Source organism: Diplotaxodon limnothrissa, linkage group LG22 (assembly GCF_057381915.1).
Source record: "Diplotaxodon limnothrissa isolate DT_005_m linkage group LG22, D_limnothrissa_male_GT1.1, whole genome shotgun sequence".
In the NCBI taxonomy this organism is placed as follows: Eukaryota; Metazoa; Chordata; class Actinopteri; order Cichliformes; family Cichlidae; genus Diplotaxodon; species Diplotaxodon limnothrissa.
In genome coordinates this window covers 21,212,250-21,232,721 of record NC_140616.1, presented here as the reverse complement: position 1 = coordinate 21,232,721, position 20,472 = coordinate 21,212,250, and the positions used below count along the sequence as shown (strand labels likewise).

The following is a 20,472-nucleotide window of genomic DNA, read 5'->3' as shown; positions in this document are numbered from 1 at the left end:
GATATTAGGTAGATAACGTTGCTGTTTTGATGACCACAGTAGTGAACAAAATCACTCCCAGAAGAGAGTGAAGTTCAGCGTGAGATGTGTGTGTATGGTGACGAGTTTGAGAGGAAGTGGAGCCAAGTGCGAGCGATCAGCTTTCTCTTGTTGTTTTCTGCTACACTGACTGACTGTAGTGTCGCTGCGTTGAGTTTTCAAGTGACACCACACAATGCAGTGATTCCTAAAATCAATCTTGCATAGCTCTGAGTCTTCACATACTGGCATGTCCAGTGTTTCTGACCTTTGAAGGAAACACTTAACTGATAAAATGTCTTTTGGACAAACATAGTTCTCTTCTGAGTAGAAAGCAAGGCTTTGACATGCAGTGATAGTGCAATCCTGTCTAAGAGACAGGAAAATGATGAATAGGAGGAATGCAAATGTAGCTGGAAGATTTAAGGCTGCTCTCCATATCTAATCTTGCCCGATTTGAATCTGCTGACCTATTGCCAGCAGGGGCACAGTATATAAGGAGGCTCTGTCACCTGTCTCTTTATGCTCACTGATGGTTGCATTTCCTGGTGTCTTTTGTCGCTCGCTGCCTAGTCGGCTGCATGTTTAAATTCTACCTGTTGCACAGAAGCTGTAGATGTCTCTCTGCTTAATCTAACTTGTTTGTGCACTTAGAAGCCTCTTGCTTGTGGCGTCTCCTGTTCGTGCTGGCGTGTGAAGTTTACCTCTCCTCCCCACGTGAGTATACTACAGCAGAAGAGGTATGCACTGTTCTCAGTTTTGGTAGTTTTTGGATTGAAACTATTCTAACTTGAGCTGTTTGCATGGTAGAAATTACTGACATGTTGTGTCACCTGTTGCTGCTGGGTCAGGAAGCACTCCTCTTCTGTCCAGGTGTAGTAGCTCAGCAGGCCTGGTAGGTATAAGCTGCCCTTTCCTCTGCATTTGGTTTTGAATTTAAAGTGCATTCTATTGAATGCAATTTGTCATTTTTTCAGATATTAAAGCTGCTACTGCTCTGAGGGATGCCATGCTGTTTTGTTTCTGTTGTTTTTCCATTGTTTTTCAGGTGTTGTGCTTTAAAGTTTTTTCTGTTTTGTCTACATTTGTCTTTATTTTCTAGGTCCAATATTGCCATTCTGTTGAGGCAAGGAGGAGACTTATTACTACCACTTTTATGTCTGGGTTAGTATATGGTGTATAGCACTGAGGAGCACTGAGACTCACCCTTAAAGCCCTTATCTCGCTCAGGTTTGGATGGTCTTCATTAAATTGTTGAATCTACCACTGGTATCTTCTTTACAAAGCTTTTCATGTTCTGCTCCATCTTACTTACCAACCTTGATTTATCAAAAAAATATGAGACGTTTTTGTCTTTGTTCCCAAGACTTATGCCTCTTACTCAGTGTTGGGAAGGTTACTTTTAAAATGTATTCCATTACAGAATACAGAATACATGCCCCAAAATGTATTCTGTAATGTATTCCGTTATGTTACTCAATGACAGTAACGTATTCGGAATACTTTGGATTACTTAATATATTATCATGCTTTTTACAACAACGTGAATGTGCTATTGCTGTGTGATTTATTACTATTACTGAAGGTCCGCGACTCCGAACTGTAGTAAAGGGACCTCTGACTAATACGGCGGGGTCCCTGTCGGCTCGTAGCCGAAAAATAGCTTTACTTTGTTGTAAATATAAATGGTAAATGGCCTGTATTTATATAGCGCTTTACTAGTCCCTAAGGACCCCAAAGCGCTTTACATATCCAGTCATCCACCCATTCACGCACACATTCACACACTGGTGATGGCAAGCTACATTGTAGCCACAGCCACCCTGGGGCGCACTGACAGAGGCGAGGCTGCCGGACACTGGCGCCACCGGGCCCTCTGACCACCACCAGTAGTCAACTTGTGTGGGTCAACTTTTATTGCGAGAGACAGAGAGAGGCGTTGAAAGACTGCTCCAACGGAGCTTATTGTTTCGGAGGAAAACACGAACACGGCGTACAGTCAAGTCTTAATAGCTTACTTACAACTGGGCTCGTCAGGCACTCTTCTTGGCTGAAGTGGTTATTATTATATTTACATGCTTCCAGCTCCCGTTTTTCCTTGATGACAACTCGTACCTTTCCACTCCCCTTTTTCTCCCTCCTCGCTCACAGACCCATAACGTGTATGGCAGTCCATTCTCCCTGCAACACGGACTACACTGCCCATGATGCTACATTCTTTAGAGCTATGCTTGTAGCATTCTGCCTGTTAGCTTAGCACAACAACAACAACGAAAAGGCGCTCGCTCACCCAGGAAGCACACAGTCGCAGAGAGAGAGAGAGAGCGTCGCCCTGTAACCATGGCAACCGTAACGCTGCCGCCTGGAACAACAGAACGTAGCTGTCAAACAAAACCCAAACAGTCCTGACCCGCGACAATATGAAACGGGAAAGTACCGCTGTGTAATCCATTTATTTCAACAAAGTAACTGTATTCTGAATACCACCTTTTTAAACGGTAAATGTAACGGAATACAGTTACTCATATTTTGTATTTTAAATACGTAACGGCGGTACATGTATTCCGCTACTCCCCAACACTGCTCTTACTCTTCCTCTGATTTACTCTATATGGGCATACTTCTTTATGTGTACTCTCTATATTGTGTAATACATACAATATCACTTGTATATGGAACCACTACTGACTGAAGCACTACCGTTTGTGGCTGGGCCAACCTTACCAAAGACATATTTTTTTTTGTGTGTTTAACTCCTGTTGACTTGTATGTCAAGCTGAAATTATGCTTCTCTGAGCTGCAAGTAATTTGCTGTCGCTCTGGCATCATTACAAGAGTGTTTCTTTCACGTAGTTTGTATGTCGATGCACACTTAAAGCAAGTATATTGGCTGCTCCAACTCCTTGCCTGTGAATAAATTGTTGTAGGCGACAGTGATGAGGTGTTAATGCCTCTGCAGCAGTGGATGTCTGTGCATGAAATCAGTTCAGCTGTCTCTACCTGCTGTTTGATAATTAGAACTAAGTGTGTTGTACTGAAACTCCTCAAGTCAATGTACCTGCTGCTGAAAGAGACAATAAATGGGTTGCCAAATATTTGCAAATAAAGAATTACAACTCTTTATATTGTATATTTTCATTAATAAAAATCGCCACCAGGGAGTGTAGTGTTTAGGTGGGTGATATGAATGAAAGCATTGCTTAAACTAGCATCCCCAGGCTTCTACCTTTCTACCTATAAAACCCGGAGAGCAGCCAAATGGCTTTTAGCTAAGCTTTAGCTTCAGCCAAGTGGAAGCTAAATTGGCTAGTCATTCATATGTATATTGGGTCGTTATCTGGGAATTCTGGAGGGAGGGGAGTGGGGGTGTGTGATTGAGGGCGTGGGGGAGCTGCTAAAAGCTGTGCAGAAAGGGCAGAAATGTTACCACGGACAATTTTTTCACATCGCTTTCACTTGCACAAAAACTTCTTAGACGGAAAACCACCATCCTCGGCACAGTCAACAGGATTCGCAGGGAAATTCCTCAATCCACTAGACAGACAGATCGCAATGAATTCACCACTCAGGTATGTTACAGGTCTTTTGTGGTTCTATGTTTATGTGTTTCATTGTGTGTAAAAGGGCTATGGAAATAACAATTTATCTTATTTCTTAGGTGTTTTCAACCTCTGCTGCCACGCTGACGGCGTATGCGGCCAAACGGAAGAAGACAGTCTATATTCTTAGCAGCATGCACAGCGTGGTTCAGACTGATAACACCACCAAAAGGAAGCCAAACACTGTCTCCCTTTACAACAAAACAAAGTGTGGCGTGGATGTGATGGACCAGATGGTTCGGGAGTACACTGTCCGCAAAGGAACACGGCGCTGGCCAGTCGCCGTGTTTTATAACATGATTGACATGGCAGCACTGAATGCACATGTGCTGTATCAAGCATGCACCGGGACGAAGGAAAGACGGGTGGACTTCCTGGTGGCGCTTGCAACAGAGTTGGCTCGCTCTCATGTAGCTGGGAAGAAGGCAAGAAAAGAACAGTTGCTTCGGACACAACCCTCCACACCTAGCCCTGGAAAAAGAGCCACGTGTCAGGTCAAACACAACTGCAAGAACAATCATGCCACTGTGCGATGTGTTCACTGCAAAAGATACACATGTGGTAAATGCAGACAACAGATACCATGGCAGTGCCAGGATTGTGAGTGATTGCTGAAAATGTTGAATTGTTTGTACTCACTCACTTTTTATTATTATTTGTAAATATGTGTACAAATGGTTGGTTTTTTGTACTGTTTTTATCAATAAATCTCAGCAACAAAGGACATACACCCATGTGTGTTGATTTCTCCCTAAGATGGCAAACTGAAACACTCCAAGTTGGTGACTTTTGGAGATTTATTTCCCTGGATGATTGAGAATGCATCAAGATGAAACACAAAAGGAAGTGCACAGCTTTTAGCAGCTCCCCCACGCCCTCAATCACACACCCCCACTCCCCTACCTCCAGAATTCCCAGATAACGACCCAATATACATATGAATGACTAGCCAATTTAGCTTCCACTTGGCTGAAGCTAAAGCCTAGCTAAAAGCCATTTGGCTGCTCTCCGGGTTTTAAAGGTAGAAAACGCCAAATGGCGATCCGTGGGGGTTTAAGTGTTAAAATACCAGAATAGGGAGGATGGTGTAGGTTTAAGTTTATTAGATTGATCAGTATTGCTGAACTATGAAATATTTTTTTTTGCATACAGGTATAACAGAATAGCTTTAGTGTAGTTGTTGTTTTAAACTTGAGTATGAACTTATACAAAATGCAGCAAGATATTTAAAAAACAGTTTTGTTGATTAAAAAACACTATATCGGATTCATATCGGTATTGGCAGATATCCAAATTTATGATATCGGTATCGGTATCGGACATAAAAAAGTGGTATCGTGCCATCTCTAGACAGAAGATAAACTGGAGGTTTTTGAATCTTGATCTTTGGTGAAATTCAAGAACAAAATGACATTAAAAATTAATGTAACAGGATCCATTAATTAGACTTAAATCATTGGAGCTATTCACAAAACCGCATCAATAAGGCATCATATAGATGTGTTACTCACTCTGTTAAAGAGATAGTGTGCTGCACGCACAGACAGGGCACAATGAGATGGCATGATGCTGCCAGGATTTGCTCTGTGAGATCTTGCATGAGATCTGCATGACCTCCCTGTAATCAATCATTCAGTGTTATCAACAGCCCTGCATTATTAACACTTGCTTGCACCCAGAAGCACACGCACACATGAGTATATGCACTGTATAGACTGTGCAGAGAATTACAACATATCAAATCAGACACACGCAAACACTCAGCAATCAGTAGCAGACGCCATCACACTCACAGGCCCGTTAAACACACCCACGTATGCACACTGCTGACAAATGCTAACACCAGCACTTGCTCTGTCCAGGATGTCCTGAACGCGATGCCGCCATTGGCAGCCAGTACATTATCTAATGGCCTCTCTCAGTCACTGTGTGCTATCTACAAACACATTAGCATGTGGCCAGTCACTTGACAGAGAGAAAGAGAAAAGATGAGGTCATGAGGGAAGATGAGGACTGATGAGGGTGGATCTGTGAGGGAAGGTAAGCGTAGAAGAGTGGGCGGAGGCTCAGTGATGGAGAAAGATAAGGGCAAGCGAGGGACTTCTACGCATCTGGGAGGCAGATGAACTGAATAGGAAGCGGCTGGAATAGAGAATAATGGTGACTGAGGGAAGGAGTGATGAGATAAATGAAACAGCACGCACAGGGGAAATAAGAATAGGTAGGCAGGAAGAGAGTGAACCAGAAACAGACTGAAACATTTAACAGAAAGCATTTGCCTACAAAACAAAGACACCCGATGGTTATCTGGCTCTAAACAGAAACCCCGGTATGCATCTCCATCCTGTCCAAACACCACCTGGCTTCCAGGCTCAGAAATTCTTTAAGAACAGATAAAATATGTAGAAGGGTTATCTGAAATATAAAGGTCAAGATTCTCTCTCACAGCTACTTCTCTTCTCAGATAGGATGTATAATATCTTCTTGTTCTCCTACAATAATTGGATTTTGTTCTGGGGAAAAAATACTTTTGGATCTGAAATACCAGTAGAGCGATAAGAGGCTCAAAGGCGCACAAAGAATGATTTGGTACACCGTCGTGTGAGAGTGTGCTTAACCTTGGCAGGGTGGCAGAACTGCTGCCTGCTGCTTTTATTACTTTAGGGAGGTGTAAAGTGGCAAGAGAGTAAGACCAGACATGCACCTGGCAACTACTAGCCTGACAGCTGTGGGAAAAACTGTTGGGACCATAGTTTGACGGATATCAATATGTTTACCCATATTAGTCGTTCGGGACTGCTGTGGCTGAATCGATCTCAGCTCCTCCTCTCCATATGTCCAAGGATCCTTGGGTAAGATACTGAACCCTGGGTTGCCCAGTTGTGAGGCAGAGGTGCTTAGGTATAGATAAAAGCATTGCATGAAAGTCTGTGTGACTGAGCGTATGAGACATTGAGCAGAACGCGCTGTGTAAGAAGCAGTCCATTTACCATTAGTCTAACAAACTGGCTGCGACTTTGACCTCATCATACTGTAATGACAAACCCCTACATTTTTACTTTAGTTATAGTAGCTTCACACAAGGAGAGTCACTAAAAAAGGGAGACTGAAGCATAAGGGACCGTTTCCCCATGTGGTTCTCCCTTGGAAATGGAGCCAGCTTTTGAAGGTTTTAACACAACACGGCCATTTTCATGTAAATATATTCATCTATGCTGCCTGCAGTTTCTGTCAAGCTTAACACCGTGCTCGGGTCAAAAACAAAAAAACCACGACAGAAGTTTACATTCTGGAACAGCTATAAATCTCCTTGACTCTGTGTCATGCTGCTTGCTGATGGTGATGCGAATAGTCTGTATGAAGATAGTCCACAGAGCCAGAAAACATATCACCTTTCACAATTCTCCCAGTGTCAGTGCTTATCCTCCCACAAACTCATTCATCAACATAAAATACAGGCAGATATAATCCCTTCTCTAAGATCTGGACTACAAACCGCAAAGTACAATCTATCATTCTTAACTGTATCAAATGGCGTCTCTTATCCCCTCTTTTCTTAGACTTAACCTTCATCTGCACAACGCACTGATCAACGCCCTGTGAAATCAAACACACGCGCGTTTCTGTATTTTGCCGGTTAACAAACCTCCAGCAACAGAACAACTGGCGGTTATGTGCAGACTCTGCAGCGGTTCTGCTTGGGCAGGCACTCTTGTTATCTTTTCTCCTGTCCTCGCATCAGGATAAGGGAGTATACTTTGACTCTGAAATACGGTTTTACAGTCATCTGTGGATGCTGCTGCAGATGCCGGGACACTGCAGATGCTTGGAAAATGTAAAGCGATAAAGCTGAGGCCTCTTACTTAGTAGAAGAGCCTCAATCTGTCCTTGTATTTGAGCGCTTATGCAGATTCAAATGCAAGTACATGAATACAGATTCCTAACAATATGAATAGTATTCATGTAGGCTTTAGATTAAAAGGCCATTGCACACACACAGAGATGTGTAGATGCAAGCATACACACATGGCAGGGAATCATCCACTAATGAAAAGGGCGGGAGTTCATATATACTCAATCAACATCCAAGACATTGGTTTTTGCTGCTAAATGATACCTGTCAGCCACCTCAGCTGGTCTGTAAGGATAGCGGTTGGGTTGGCCTAATAGCTCCTATGATGACCGCAGATCAGCCAAGGGATAATACTGAGACTGGAATCTTTAAGATGCTGAGTCTGGAGCCACAGTAAATAAAAAAGAAAGACTATATCCACCGAGAAAGAGAGAGAAACCGAATGACTCATATGATTCATGGTTTAGAGCAGCAGCAGACACTAAGGCTATTGAACAGTGAACAGGCAATAATAGAGAAATAAAGAAAAGAAGATGGAAAAAAAAAAGCTGAGGAGTGGGTGATGCTAGGGGTAATTTGCTCCAGGGCTGTTTGAGTCCTTGCCTAAGATGGCACGGCATGGCGCCCAGTCACGGCGAAAAGCCTCTGATGGTATTAAACTGGGCCTTTGGTGAATTGGTGCCAATGCTGCCACCCGCCCTGCGTCTTCCAGACAGTGGATGTTGCCCAGGGCAAGACGAGGCTGGAAAACCCAGGAGAAATGTTCCAACTGGTGTGGCATGAACCCAACAAACTCTGCAGTGGATAAACTACAGCCTGGCTTCTCTCTTTCTCACACACACACACACACACAAAAACTCATAGTCTTCTCTGCTGCGACACCTCAGCGTATTTGCATTCCATTACTTCTACCTGTGGCCACCCACACAGACACATTCGCACGACGCCAGGCTGGAGAACTGACAGGTGCTGAAGAAAGTGTCTGGATACTGAGGGGACAAGACAGTCGCTGATGGTGGAAATAAATGAATGTCAGACTCAGACTGACAGCAATAAAGAGGTGGGGATGGGAAGAACAGGGAGCGAGAAAAGAGAGGAGGAAACATAAACATTCAGTATACAACTCTATATAAAGAGAGGTGAGAACATACAGGGATTTACAGTCAATTCAAGGCCAGCCTCTCTATCTTCTTGACATATATCCTCCCTCATCTGGGGAAGTGACACTGACAGGGAATGCCACAATCACATAAGTCAGCGTTTCTTTTTTTAACTTTAGACACCGCTTCTGCATACAAAACAGACACACACACACTGTTCATACAGGAGGGCAAAACTTTTGATTTGTGTTGTCGTTTTAAAAAGCTGATTTTTCATCTGCTGTATCTACAGCGGGCTTGCTTTTCCTTTCTATCGGCTACTGCACAATACTACAGGGGGCCGCTACTCCCACCAACACCTGAGTCAAGGGCCAAATACAGGACAGGAGACAAACCTAAAGGGAAACTAGACAGAAGAACTAGCTTAAAACAAGTGCATATTATCATATACAACGAGAGGGAGGAAGAGATTAGAAGTAACACAACATGTTGCTTGTTAAAGCACATGCCCACTTGCTATGCTATGTAATTCATTAGGCTGCGATAATGGCTGTGCAGAGAGTGGGACTGCATTTCTACGAATCATAATAACTAGTCTGTGTGATCTGGACTGCTGTGAATGAAGCACAGAACCCTAAAATTATCTTTGTTTGTATCAGCAGATCTCAATCTTGTTTCTGACTCATAAACAAGCACATGGTGATGGTGCGGCAGTCAGAACCTTCCTAAACACGAGCTTAGCAAACGCTGAGAACATTGTGTCACTGAGATGCTGTGTTCTCTGCAGCTTTTTTTTTTCAGCAATAAAAACTGACAGTGCACTGGTAATATCATTAGCACGTGGCCAGATTGGGTAGGTGGGGGGTTGGTTGATAGTTCATGACACAGTCTGCCGTGTGGCAAATGACCAGCCTCAAAAACCGCAAGGCACGTCTCGCCTTTCCCGGATCATTAAAAATGCATCCCCCAGGGAGGATCGGGTGGCACCGAAACAAGCAAACAAAAACACAACTGCATTAATAATGGAGTGACTAAGCTACAGGCACGCACAAAATACACGCATGCCCAACATCCGAGTCAAGAGTAGTTGTTCCTGTCAGAGGTAAGAGAGGAAGGGAGTCATGATTGTTTTTCTATGGACAGCATAACTGCTAAAGAAAAACAGTACTTCACTGGACAGCTTGGTTTGAATAAAACACTGCTTGATACATACTTTCATATAGGTTTTGATACTTTGTAACATGTAACATTTTTGTAACTCTGGTTTAGTTACAGCTTTACCCAGCTATGTAGAAATGCAACAGAGTTTAGGGCATAAGAAGAAATCTGAGGCATGCTACAGCTGAGATGTGCACAGAAACAAGAGACCTACCAGAAAACCTTTTAGTACCAGTCATCAGCTGGATTATCAGTTATATTTTTGTACTTTGACTCATTCCTGTTTTGGAAATAAATGAACTTAAAGTACTGCGCAAAACACTTGAGACACCCTCCATTTTTTATATTTTGCTTCCAAGGAGCCAGAATTTTATTTTATTTTCTTCATGTATTAAGTGAGGTTGAGCAATTATTTTCCAGGCTTTTTTGAAGGTCTTTCAAACTTTGTTTTTAGACATTGGCTGCTTTTTAACTCATTTTCTGTTCAGTCCTAGTACCTGAGCATGTTTTTTGTTGGTTAAGTCAGCGGTCCCCAACCCTGGGCCTCGGACCGGTACCGGTCTGTGAGTCGTTTGGTACCGGGCCGCGAGAGTTGAGGCTCAGGTGTGAAATGTATGGTTTTCAGGGTTTTTATTGGTTTTCAGCGTTATTTTGTTATCGTTTTTATTGTTAACTCGGTTTTCCTGGGTCTTTTCACTTGTGTTATGAATAAATCTTCTTTTTTTCGGTACCGGTACTAGTTTTATTTTGTTGTATTTATCCGCGACACCTTAAAGGCCGGTCCGTGAAAATATTGTCGGGCATAAACCGGTCCGTGGCGCAAAAACGGTTGGGGAGCGCTGGGTTAAATCACTTAATTTGGATCTATGAATCACTCAAGCTTTCAAAAAGGTCTGCAACCTAAAGGATGAACCAGTTCTGTGTCTACACATAACAGACAGCTTAGCAAAGAATCAAATTCAATTGGTATCTTTGGGCACTTTATTAGCATCCTGTCACAAAATAATTTGTTCAAATTTCTTCAGTTGATTCTATGAAAAATGTCAAAGATAAAACAGTTTGACAGGTGCAAAATGGTATTTTTGCAAAATGATTACAAAGAGCTGTTAGGTGTAAACTTTGTATATCTCAGCGTGATGTGCAACGTGTCCTTAAAAAACTGGGGAAACTGGAGATGTGGCACGCAGAAGAAGAAGTGTCAGGCCTAAAAAAGCAGATGACGGTTTCTGAAAGTCATGTCCTTAAGAACGACGGAAAAATCCAGTAAAGACCTGACGCTGGACCCGAGAGAAGCTTCTGGCTCTTCAGCTGATCCATCTACTGTTCACTGAAGCTTCACTGAAACACACTGCCAGCGCAGTAAAAGCATACCTGCACAGTGGAACACTATCAGTCACAAATTAGCATCCCTGGAGCCCTGACTGCAACATTATTGCAGCAGTGTGGGATCATCTTGACAGAGAATGTAAGAAAATCAGCCAGCATCCACAGAAGAGCTTTGAATGTCAATTCTTGAAGACTACTGAAAGAAGCTTTCTGAGTTCAGGCTATGGTGAAGAATAAAAGTAGTCAGACCAAATACTGACTTTCAAGCTTTGTTCAAGCTACTGTCTTTCCATGTATGTCTTTCAAAGTCGCTGCACATATTTCCCATTTTCCTAGAAAAATATAAAGAAATGAGGGGTACCACTAAATTCCACAGTATCCTAAAAATTGAATTTTGGTTAAAAAGACATCCACTAAAGCACAACACTATACTGAGGAAGATTAAGCTGTAGCAGTGCTGCTGCAGACTTAAATTGTATTTACAAATTCCTAAATCCATGTCAGTGCTGGATCCAAAATTCAAGCAATGCTGTTACACATACAGTATATCATCACTCAGAAAGACAGATTGCACTAAAGTAGAGTAATCCTTTCTATCAGAAAACATGGTCAGAAAGCAAAGCTCCTGGCAACAGGCCATCTAATTTGAAATGGTCTTACAAGACTGCATTAGTTGATGCTCTAGATAAGGATGTTTTTGGGGTTACGCATGTTTTCTGTTGATCTGTCTGAATAACAACATTGTTGGACAAACTGTCAAATACACGAGGGAGGACTAGGGCAGAAATTACATCGTGACAAAAAGTCTGGAGCCTCCACTGTCATGTACTGTATTAAGGGCAGATAAATGAGCTCCAAAATTCTCAGGAGAAATAACCCTCTCTTAATTCCTTGCATGCCTGACGAATGGCACCGAGACAGCGTAAGTTGTGTATTTTCTCAGTTTTTCAGCGTCAGCAACTTTGTCTTTATATTCTTTCATGCTTCAGTAAAGTACAAGATGAGTGTGTGAATTGGTTTTGCCTGCAAAACGCACACGGCAATAGTACGCAGAGAAAACGTGTGTAGGTGGTTTTTGCAACCAAATGTTTGCAGAAGGATCTAATCTGCAAGTACGAACATATCAGTTGGAGGCAAATGAGCCAAAGAACGCCAATTATTTCATGTATATACCTTATCCTTTTGAAAACATAAAATAAAAGCTCCATATTTATAGTGCTCATCAAGAAACACACAGATGTTTATACTGAACATAACCATCCTTTTTATGCTGTAGACTATACATCTTTCAAACTAGGGTAAAAGGCACCCAGAAAAATGCATCTACAAACACTTTTGCAACACATAAAAGGAGTGACACACATCCATCGTAAAGATTAAAGCTCTGAGTCAGAGTTGTGCTATCATTCCACTCAAGGTACAGAAGCAATGGACAAAATGTAGATCCAGTAACAGACAGCATGCAGAATGGAGTGGGTGATTACACAGACGCTTCAGTGGCCATTTAACTAGTGCTCTACTCACCACATCTGTTTAGTTATATTAGGATACTGCAGTGTTGCAAGTAATGAAAATGCAATCCCTCTAAAGGCAGAAAAAATGTCATCAAAAGGTGATATAAACGCCCTTCGTTCAGACGAGTGGTAAACAAGAGGAAACTGACAAAGCAGACAGCACACAGAGGTCGAAGACTTCTGTTAAACTCCTGGGGTGCAGTTCAACAAAACAGGGAAAGAAAATGCACTCATGAAAAGGAAAAATCAACATGTAACAGATGTTTGAGCTTTTAGGGTCTACATGTAGTCAAGGCTTGAACATTTCAAGCCTGAGAGGACTAAGAAGGTGAAGTGAACACTGGTTGAGATCAGTCACCCCCAGGCAGTCATCAAAAATTAAAAGAACCTTAGTTACATTCCTATGTCTCCATTATATCCTCAACATGACACCAGCTGCAAAGAACACACAGCAGTGGATTAGTGCATTAGAAAACTGGATCTACTTTAATACAGAAGTCTGTCTGCAGACTGGACAACCCAACCACAGGTTCGAACGTCAAGGATAAAACCACCTACACTTCAATGAACATAAGACCTGATTTTCTTCTGTGTTCGCCTTGGATAGCTCAAAGCAGCCATTTCTCACTGGGGCAGTGAGGATGTAACAGCTAGACTTTGCAGCCATGGAGGCAACTCCGTGAGGCGGTACTTACTGTAGACACAGCAAACTTCATGCTAACGGCATGATGTTTGCCTTGTTTTCTGTTGTAGCACTCAAAATTGTAGCATGATAAGTTATTCATTATGAAAAATACAAAAGAAATCTGAGGATGAATACCACTCGTCTGAGAATACTTGTTAATACACCAACTGAACACACTTAGACTTTTTCGGGGATATCACTAAAGTCATTATCCGAAGCCAGACATGAATATCTGGTGTAAATTTCATGGCAATTCACAAATCCTTTTTCCGGACTTAAGCGGAACTGGAAAACAGACCCTGCTTTCCCGGCTTCACAGAGATTGATACAATATACTTTTTTGCAGCTGCTCTTAACTCACTCTGCATATTCACAAAGACTGAAAATTGATTGCGTGTCATCTATTCTCTGTAGCTACTACGAAGATTTTTTTTTTTAAAAATTAAAGATTTTATAAGCAGGTCCATTGAAATGACTTGATGGGCATGTCTAAGCAGTATTACACAAATAGAGGGAACATTATGTATTAGATTATTAGACGGCTTTAAGACCCTCTTCTCCCACAGGGGTCAAGCTGGACTCGTGTGGGGCTGGGGGCTGAGAAAACAGCTTTGTCTCTTTCAGTTTACAGAGAGATGAACAAAAGACAGAACGCTGTTTGTTTCTCGTGTACTGAGAGGAGGTGGGGCGTACGATGGAAAAGTGGGAGGGGCGCATGTTTAATTGTGTGTGTGCGTCTTTGTGGGGTAGGGGGCAGCTTCTCTCTTGAATATTCCATATGATGAATGAGCGTCAGTCCTTTTCACGGGAAACAGAAGCCTTGAAGTTAAAGCCAACAACAGTGCATAATCTACGCCTCTTCAACCTGAATACGAGAACAAGCTGTTTAATGTATTTACTCTATTTACTCGTTACTTACTGGTTAGTGAAAGTGCAAGTTGAAAAAAGCAATGCCATTTTTTTCTTCTCACACACACACACACACACACACACACACACACACACACACACACACACACACACACACACACACACACACACACATATATACATAATAATTAAATATAAACCTATTATCATATTATTTTAATTTAAATTAATTTCCATCATGGAAATGCTTGCATGTGTGATGAAACCTGAGAGGAAAGAAGAGAAAAGAGCAAAAGGACCAACTTTTCAGAGACAGCACACGGTAATTAGTGAGCTAACATCACGTTTTTCTCCACAGAATAACTGGACTAATTGTTCTGGTTCATTATAACGTGGTTATAAACCTGTGGATTGTTTGCATTAGCTTGAGTTAGATTTACATACAAGAACTTAAATCTCTCAATCATGACTGTGAGTTTTTAAGAAAGCTTAAAATATGAATATATATATATTTGTATGACAAATTGAATTAAGAAGATCAAACTGGTAACAAAAGCCACATTGCTAATTGATTCTAAATACTTGAGGATAAAGAAGGAAAAATATTTTCCATAATCTCCCAAATCCAGCTCCCCAATCCACAAGCAACACTGGCTGCATTGTGCCCAACTCAATACTGAAAACAGCAAAATTCTCCACTGCAGATGAAACAAATACCATAGTACAGATAACTGTATTTACTGGAGAAGAAGTCACTGTCTACAGAAACAATAACCATTTTCCATTAGCAAAAACGAGATTTTCTATAATTCTATCCACTGTGAAAGCAGAGTGGGATCAATGGTAAAAATGCATGTAATCTTTAGCTATGTCTACTGTAACCTTGCATAACACATCAAGGTTAACCAAAACCACACATACACAAATACAGACACTACGGGTCCACTGTGTGCTGAATATACAGAGCATTTCACAGATATGTGAAGACTCCATAGTTTCACAAACAACTCCCCGAGCAAAGAGGCTCCGAACGATAAAAAAACAAAAAACAAACACAGTATCTTGTGTGAAAATTGTGTGGGTGCAGAACCAGCATGACTAACACATGCATAGATGTTGTGCTCATGAACATCAAATGCTTTGACCCTAGCATCACAAAATGGCCACAACCTTCAACACCTATAGCATCCAATAATGTGATATTTTACCTAACTCAGTATACACTAAAGGAAGAAAATGCCAAATGAAAAAAGTCAACTAGGGTCATGTCATTTGTCATGTTTGCATAACCTCATGAACCTCATGTGTTCAAACAACAAAGCTAACCACAAAGAGTAGTTCAGTGGTAACTATAAATACAAGGCCATAAAAAGAAAGCTCTGAATACTCTAAACTATTAGCTCTCTGTTGTTTTAACCTACTTTTGATAAGCACTGCACAAATGCTTTTATGCCGGATTGCGTTCAAATGTGTTTACACAATTTCGGCTTTCACAACACTTTTGTGCAGCATTCGGCTTACTGTAATAGGAGCACTGCTGAAGCGAATCTTCCTCTTCGGAGGGATGTCCTCTTTGTTTTCTTCCGCCAGACCAGGAATCTCTGTCAGATCGGACCCCGGGTCGTAGACGATGTCCTCGTCATCGTCACCGTAGAGGTCATCCTCGGGATCCGTGCAACTTTCCCCCCAACCCTGGTAACAGGCGTCCCCATCTGCGTTAAAAATCACCCGCTCATTCCCAGTGTATTCCTCATCAGGCTCGTCCAGCTGGTCCTTGGAAGATTTTTCTTCCTTTGAAGCATCTCTGTCCTCTTGGCTTTCCCTGGTGGTCGGCAGCAACTCGTGAGTGGTATCCTCTAAAGCTTTGTTTGTAATTACAGCACCATGTGTAGGTTTCGAGGATTTGGAGGTTCCTAGATCCTCAGTTTGTTTTGTTGTGTCCTGCGGTTTCTCCTCTTCTTCACAAGAACCATTAATCTGGTTTCCATTGGTGGAAGCACCAGAAAAACGCTGTCCTTCTCCCACTGTAGCCTCTCCAGCTTTGTCTTGGGTTTCTTCCTTTTGTGGAGCATCTTGTTTGCGCTCTGAAATCTCTACTCCAGGACTCGGGCTCAGGAGGTCCTCCGAAGACGAGGATGTGGGTAACTTGCCCCCTATCCTGTTCCGGTAGGTTCCACGAACTGGAGATTGTCGAAGAGAATCATCCTCACTGACGTCTCCGCCATGGCGCTGGAATCCGTCAGGTGAGTAGAGGGCTCGTCTGCTGACTCCTCTATATGAAACCCCCTGGTTGTGGTGGTCAGCGTTTTCAAAAACAGCACTGAGTTGGCTGACAGTTGGGGAGGATGCCTCTGTCCTGGAGCACAGAGAATCCAAGGAGTCTGTACTGCCTCGGTTGGACCTCGCCCCTCGCCAGTCATCGAGGTGCTCATGGGAACCCCTTTTATCACGGCCGTAGGGAAAGACTGGTGATTGGGACTGGTCGCGTGACTGTTGTTCAAATAGCTTTCTGGTTTCGGAAAACTTTGCCCCGGCACCTCCAATCCTTTCTGCTGATGAGGAATGCTGAAGTTTTATCACTGATCCATCAGCCTTATTGACGAAGTTTGTGGGCTTCACCAGCTTTTGTGGTGAGGATTCATCACGACCCCTAGTCTTAGCAGCTGCATTCTCTGACCCCATTTGCATGAACATGTCCTTAATGCGACTGACGTGTGTGCCATACTGGCGTCCCCTCGGTTGTTTCACCCGTTCGAGGTCTTTGGGCTTTGAGTCTCCATCGAGCCGAGGCTGGTCAAAGGCCTTCTTGAGTGCCTGAAACTCAGCCCGGTAGGCGTTACGGTGGGGGGAGGCACTCCGGAGGCTGGTCCTCTCCCCCGAGGCCTCCGTTTTCAGCATGATGATGCCTTTGGATTCAGAGGAGATGTCAGCATTGCCTTGGCCGCATTAGAGCACCGAAGTGAGGTATCTTGTTCTACTAGTAGTGCCACTCGGTCTGATCCAGCTGTTGTTATAGTTCCGTTAGGCCCATTCATACCTGTAAAGATGAAAGGAGATGTTATAAAGATAGAAAAATGGTTTTGTCGAGTGAAGACAGATAACTGTTTAAACAGGCTCACAATACCATATGGAGTCAAAGTGCCTCCTTTTGTCAGTGGAGCTTCATGATCAGAATGATGGTTAAAAAGCATGAAAAAAGTCATTTTTACCATCAGCACCACTCTTCAGACACATGAGGGCAAAACGAATTACAGATACTTATGCGTGCAGTAAAAGCTCTCAGTACAAGAGAACTACTGCAGTGATAAAAGCCAATCGGACTCTAAAGGGCCTCCAAAGATGCTGTGTTTAGCATCACGGAAGAGCTGCGCTGCTAACCCTCTTAGATAATAAATCCTTTGATTTGTGCTTCTTTTTGTTTAAAATGGTGCTATGCTCTAGGAAACATGGTTGTTTCCTTCTTCTTTTCTTGCTCTCTTTCCGTTATCTCCCCCACCCTCTGTTTTCATATGAAGCTGTGACCCTTGTACACTAAGACATCCTTCAACTCTCTAAACCATAACTGACATTATGGTTGTGGCTTATAAATGTCAGCTCCCAAGCTGAAAAAAAATGTTGCTGGATGCACTCAACCATGTGTGTTGATACCATCCAATAGAAAAAAAAAGAAACATTTAATGAAAGGCCCACATTTGCAATAATACAGGGTTAGAGCAGGGTAGTCGGCTGGTAGGAGTTAAATATACACCTACATCCGTTAATGTTTAATCCTTTTTGGAAATGCACGCCACAGAGAGTGAAATGAAACATGACACAGTAAAGCTGGGATAAAAATACATTATTAAATAAAAAAATAAGGTCCATCTGGGACACAGAATCCATTAACCTAAGTTGTGCTGTAACCCGCAGCCTGGATGCTATAGATGCATCAGCAACAGCAGCGGTGCCTGAAAACTAAACGTCCTGGCTCAGTATTTAATATTCACTATGCTGGACTCTTGCAGCTCAGTGTTAACACCTATGTGAAATGCTTGCGTTAAAAATATTAACAACAACAATAATTAATCTGAACTTGGGGATCATCTTGTGCTTTGCACCCTCTGAGGATTTTACGCAGGAAGATAATGAGGACGATAACGTGAGAGGTGAAATATAAATTGAGGCTTGTGAACATTGGGATCGGTGTCAGTGGGATCAGACAAACAGGCGCACATCAGCCACACCGCACAGTACATGACAGCTCAGGTTCCCCCCCTTCTGACACCGTTTCACGCGTATTTATTTACATTCTTCCAACTGCAAATTTCCGCGACATCAACCTCTAACCTTTCTCAATAATTGCAAAATAAACACAAGTTAACCTCAGATAACATCGAGGTTGCTTCACTGTTACAAAAACAAAAGAGTCAGACTTACATTCATGGCTCCGGCTTCGCTGGACGCGCCGCACACATAAACTGTAATCCAGAGGGGAAACTTGCGAGAAATGCGGATGGTCTGCTTGCAAAAGCTATCGAAAATAACATTTCTATTCCGAGCCCGTAAAAAGCCAGCCCGGAGCGGAATCGCCACTAGAAACGTTTGGACATAACTAGAGCCGCTATAACGCCATTGCATTGCAGGCAGTGGGTGATGCTGCCAGTCGCACAATGGGGGTGTCGGTGCAATTTGGGAAGCTCATCTCACTGAGAGCTGCACTGTGGCAGCATTTGCAGGACGGCAGAGTCCGATGTCCGTCTGCAGTGTGGCAAACTGAACTCGCTTAGCTGCAGCGATAGCCGGCGATTTGCGAATGTAAAGCCTCATGTGACAGGTGTTAAAACCTGAAGCGCAGCAATGGTTTGGTCCGATAATCTGCTGCGCGGAGGGGGTTTCAGCGAGCTGCAGTCTGGCATAAATACCAACACACAGCAACTGTAACTTCGCTGGTTCATCAATGGGATTTGGGTGGGGTAGAGAGGGTCAAGGACCACTCTGACTGTGTGATGCGCGTTCAAATAAGGGTTTCCAAAATGTGGTTCGAGGACCAGAAAGTGGCCTTGAGGAGTTTACCTGGTTTAAGTTTAGAGAAACAAACAAACAAACAAAAACAAGTAAAGTTGGATTTCACTCAAAGTTCAGTCTGATGGCAGAATTTGAAGAAACCCTTAAACTGTTTTGTCCATCGCTTGTATTACTATAAATACACATGCAGCTTTTAAGTCTGACTGGAGAAATGTATAAGGGGGCAGTTTAATCAAACAGCTCTGAGCGCCATCTCACACATCCACCATGAGGAACTACATTAAAATTGCAATGATCTCTTTAGTTAGTCGTCTCTCTCCTCAATTAATTCCTGAGCATTCATTTTTTTAAGCCCCATTAAAGAAGATCAGAGTAAAAAAAAAAAAGAAAAACTATCTGCCTGGGTTGCATTCAGTCAACAGACCCCACCAAAAGCACAGGACTTAATTCATGTGATGAAGCGCTAGAGAAAAGGAAGCTTTGTAAACATCCAAATGTGTGATTATTTTTACAAACAGCACCAAGTTACATAATTGCTGTTGTTATGTTATAATAGACGGCATTGTTTCTTCTAACTTTATGAAAGCACAAGCTGTGTGCGAATTTGGATGAGGCCTTCTGAGGAAAAACATTTGCTTGTTCAGTCAACATTTAACCAAACCATACTCGGTTAATACAAATGTGAGTCGCAGATTAGAACATGAACTGTTATAAGTTGATTTGGGACACTTCACACTTCAGATGAATTTTCAATAGGCCTACATCAGTTTTGAATTTAGAAAGTGCATTAAAAACAAGTCTTATGCTTTGGCATTACTGCAAGAAACACAGTCTATGCAGTGCATACATTTACTAAACACCCACCACTGCTGACGAGAGGATTTTGCATTCCCCCCCCCCCCCCCCCCCCCCCACCCCACTGTTCAAAACAAGCCAATTGAGGACAATTACAATTTAAACTGATGTTCACTGCTACCAAAAAGAACCGGATTGGACAGAAATCAGTCTAAGTCCGTATCAAATTAGACACACTGGGGCCTTAGCTTCTCTCCAAGTCACAAATTCTGCGCTTTCCTCCATTTCTAAGCATCATCGTACATCCACAGACCTATAGTGGTTGTTGTGATACATTCATACCCAGTCCAAACACTGGCTATGAGAAGATGTTGCTAAGCAACCTAAAAATAATCTTAAGGGGATAAAAGGGGAGGGTGGAAGAAGAAAACAGCCAGGAACTGCAGAACACAGAGGATGGATGGCATCATGTCTATCGCCACTGAGAAAGCCAAGAATCCAGTCACAAATACGAATTTATCAATCAAGAAGCATCCCAGTGACCACTGCT

General features: G+C 42.6%; 1 protein-coding gene across 1 annotated transcript in view; it reads right to left on the bottom strand.

The window, feature by feature from the left end:
* The window catches only part of ppp1r9a (protein phosphatase 1, regulatory subunit 9A), a 63,972-nt gene extending 46,951 nt beyond the window's left edge, over positions 1-17,021 (bottom strand). Inside the window, exon 1 of the mRNA XM_085345925.1 lies at positions 15,645-17,021. Within this exon, the coding sequence (XP_085202051.1) occupies positions 15,645-17,021 (1,377 nt within the window). The remainder of the gene's footprint in view (positions 1-15,644) is intronic.
* Positions 17,022-20,472: the final 3,451 nt, after the last annotated feature.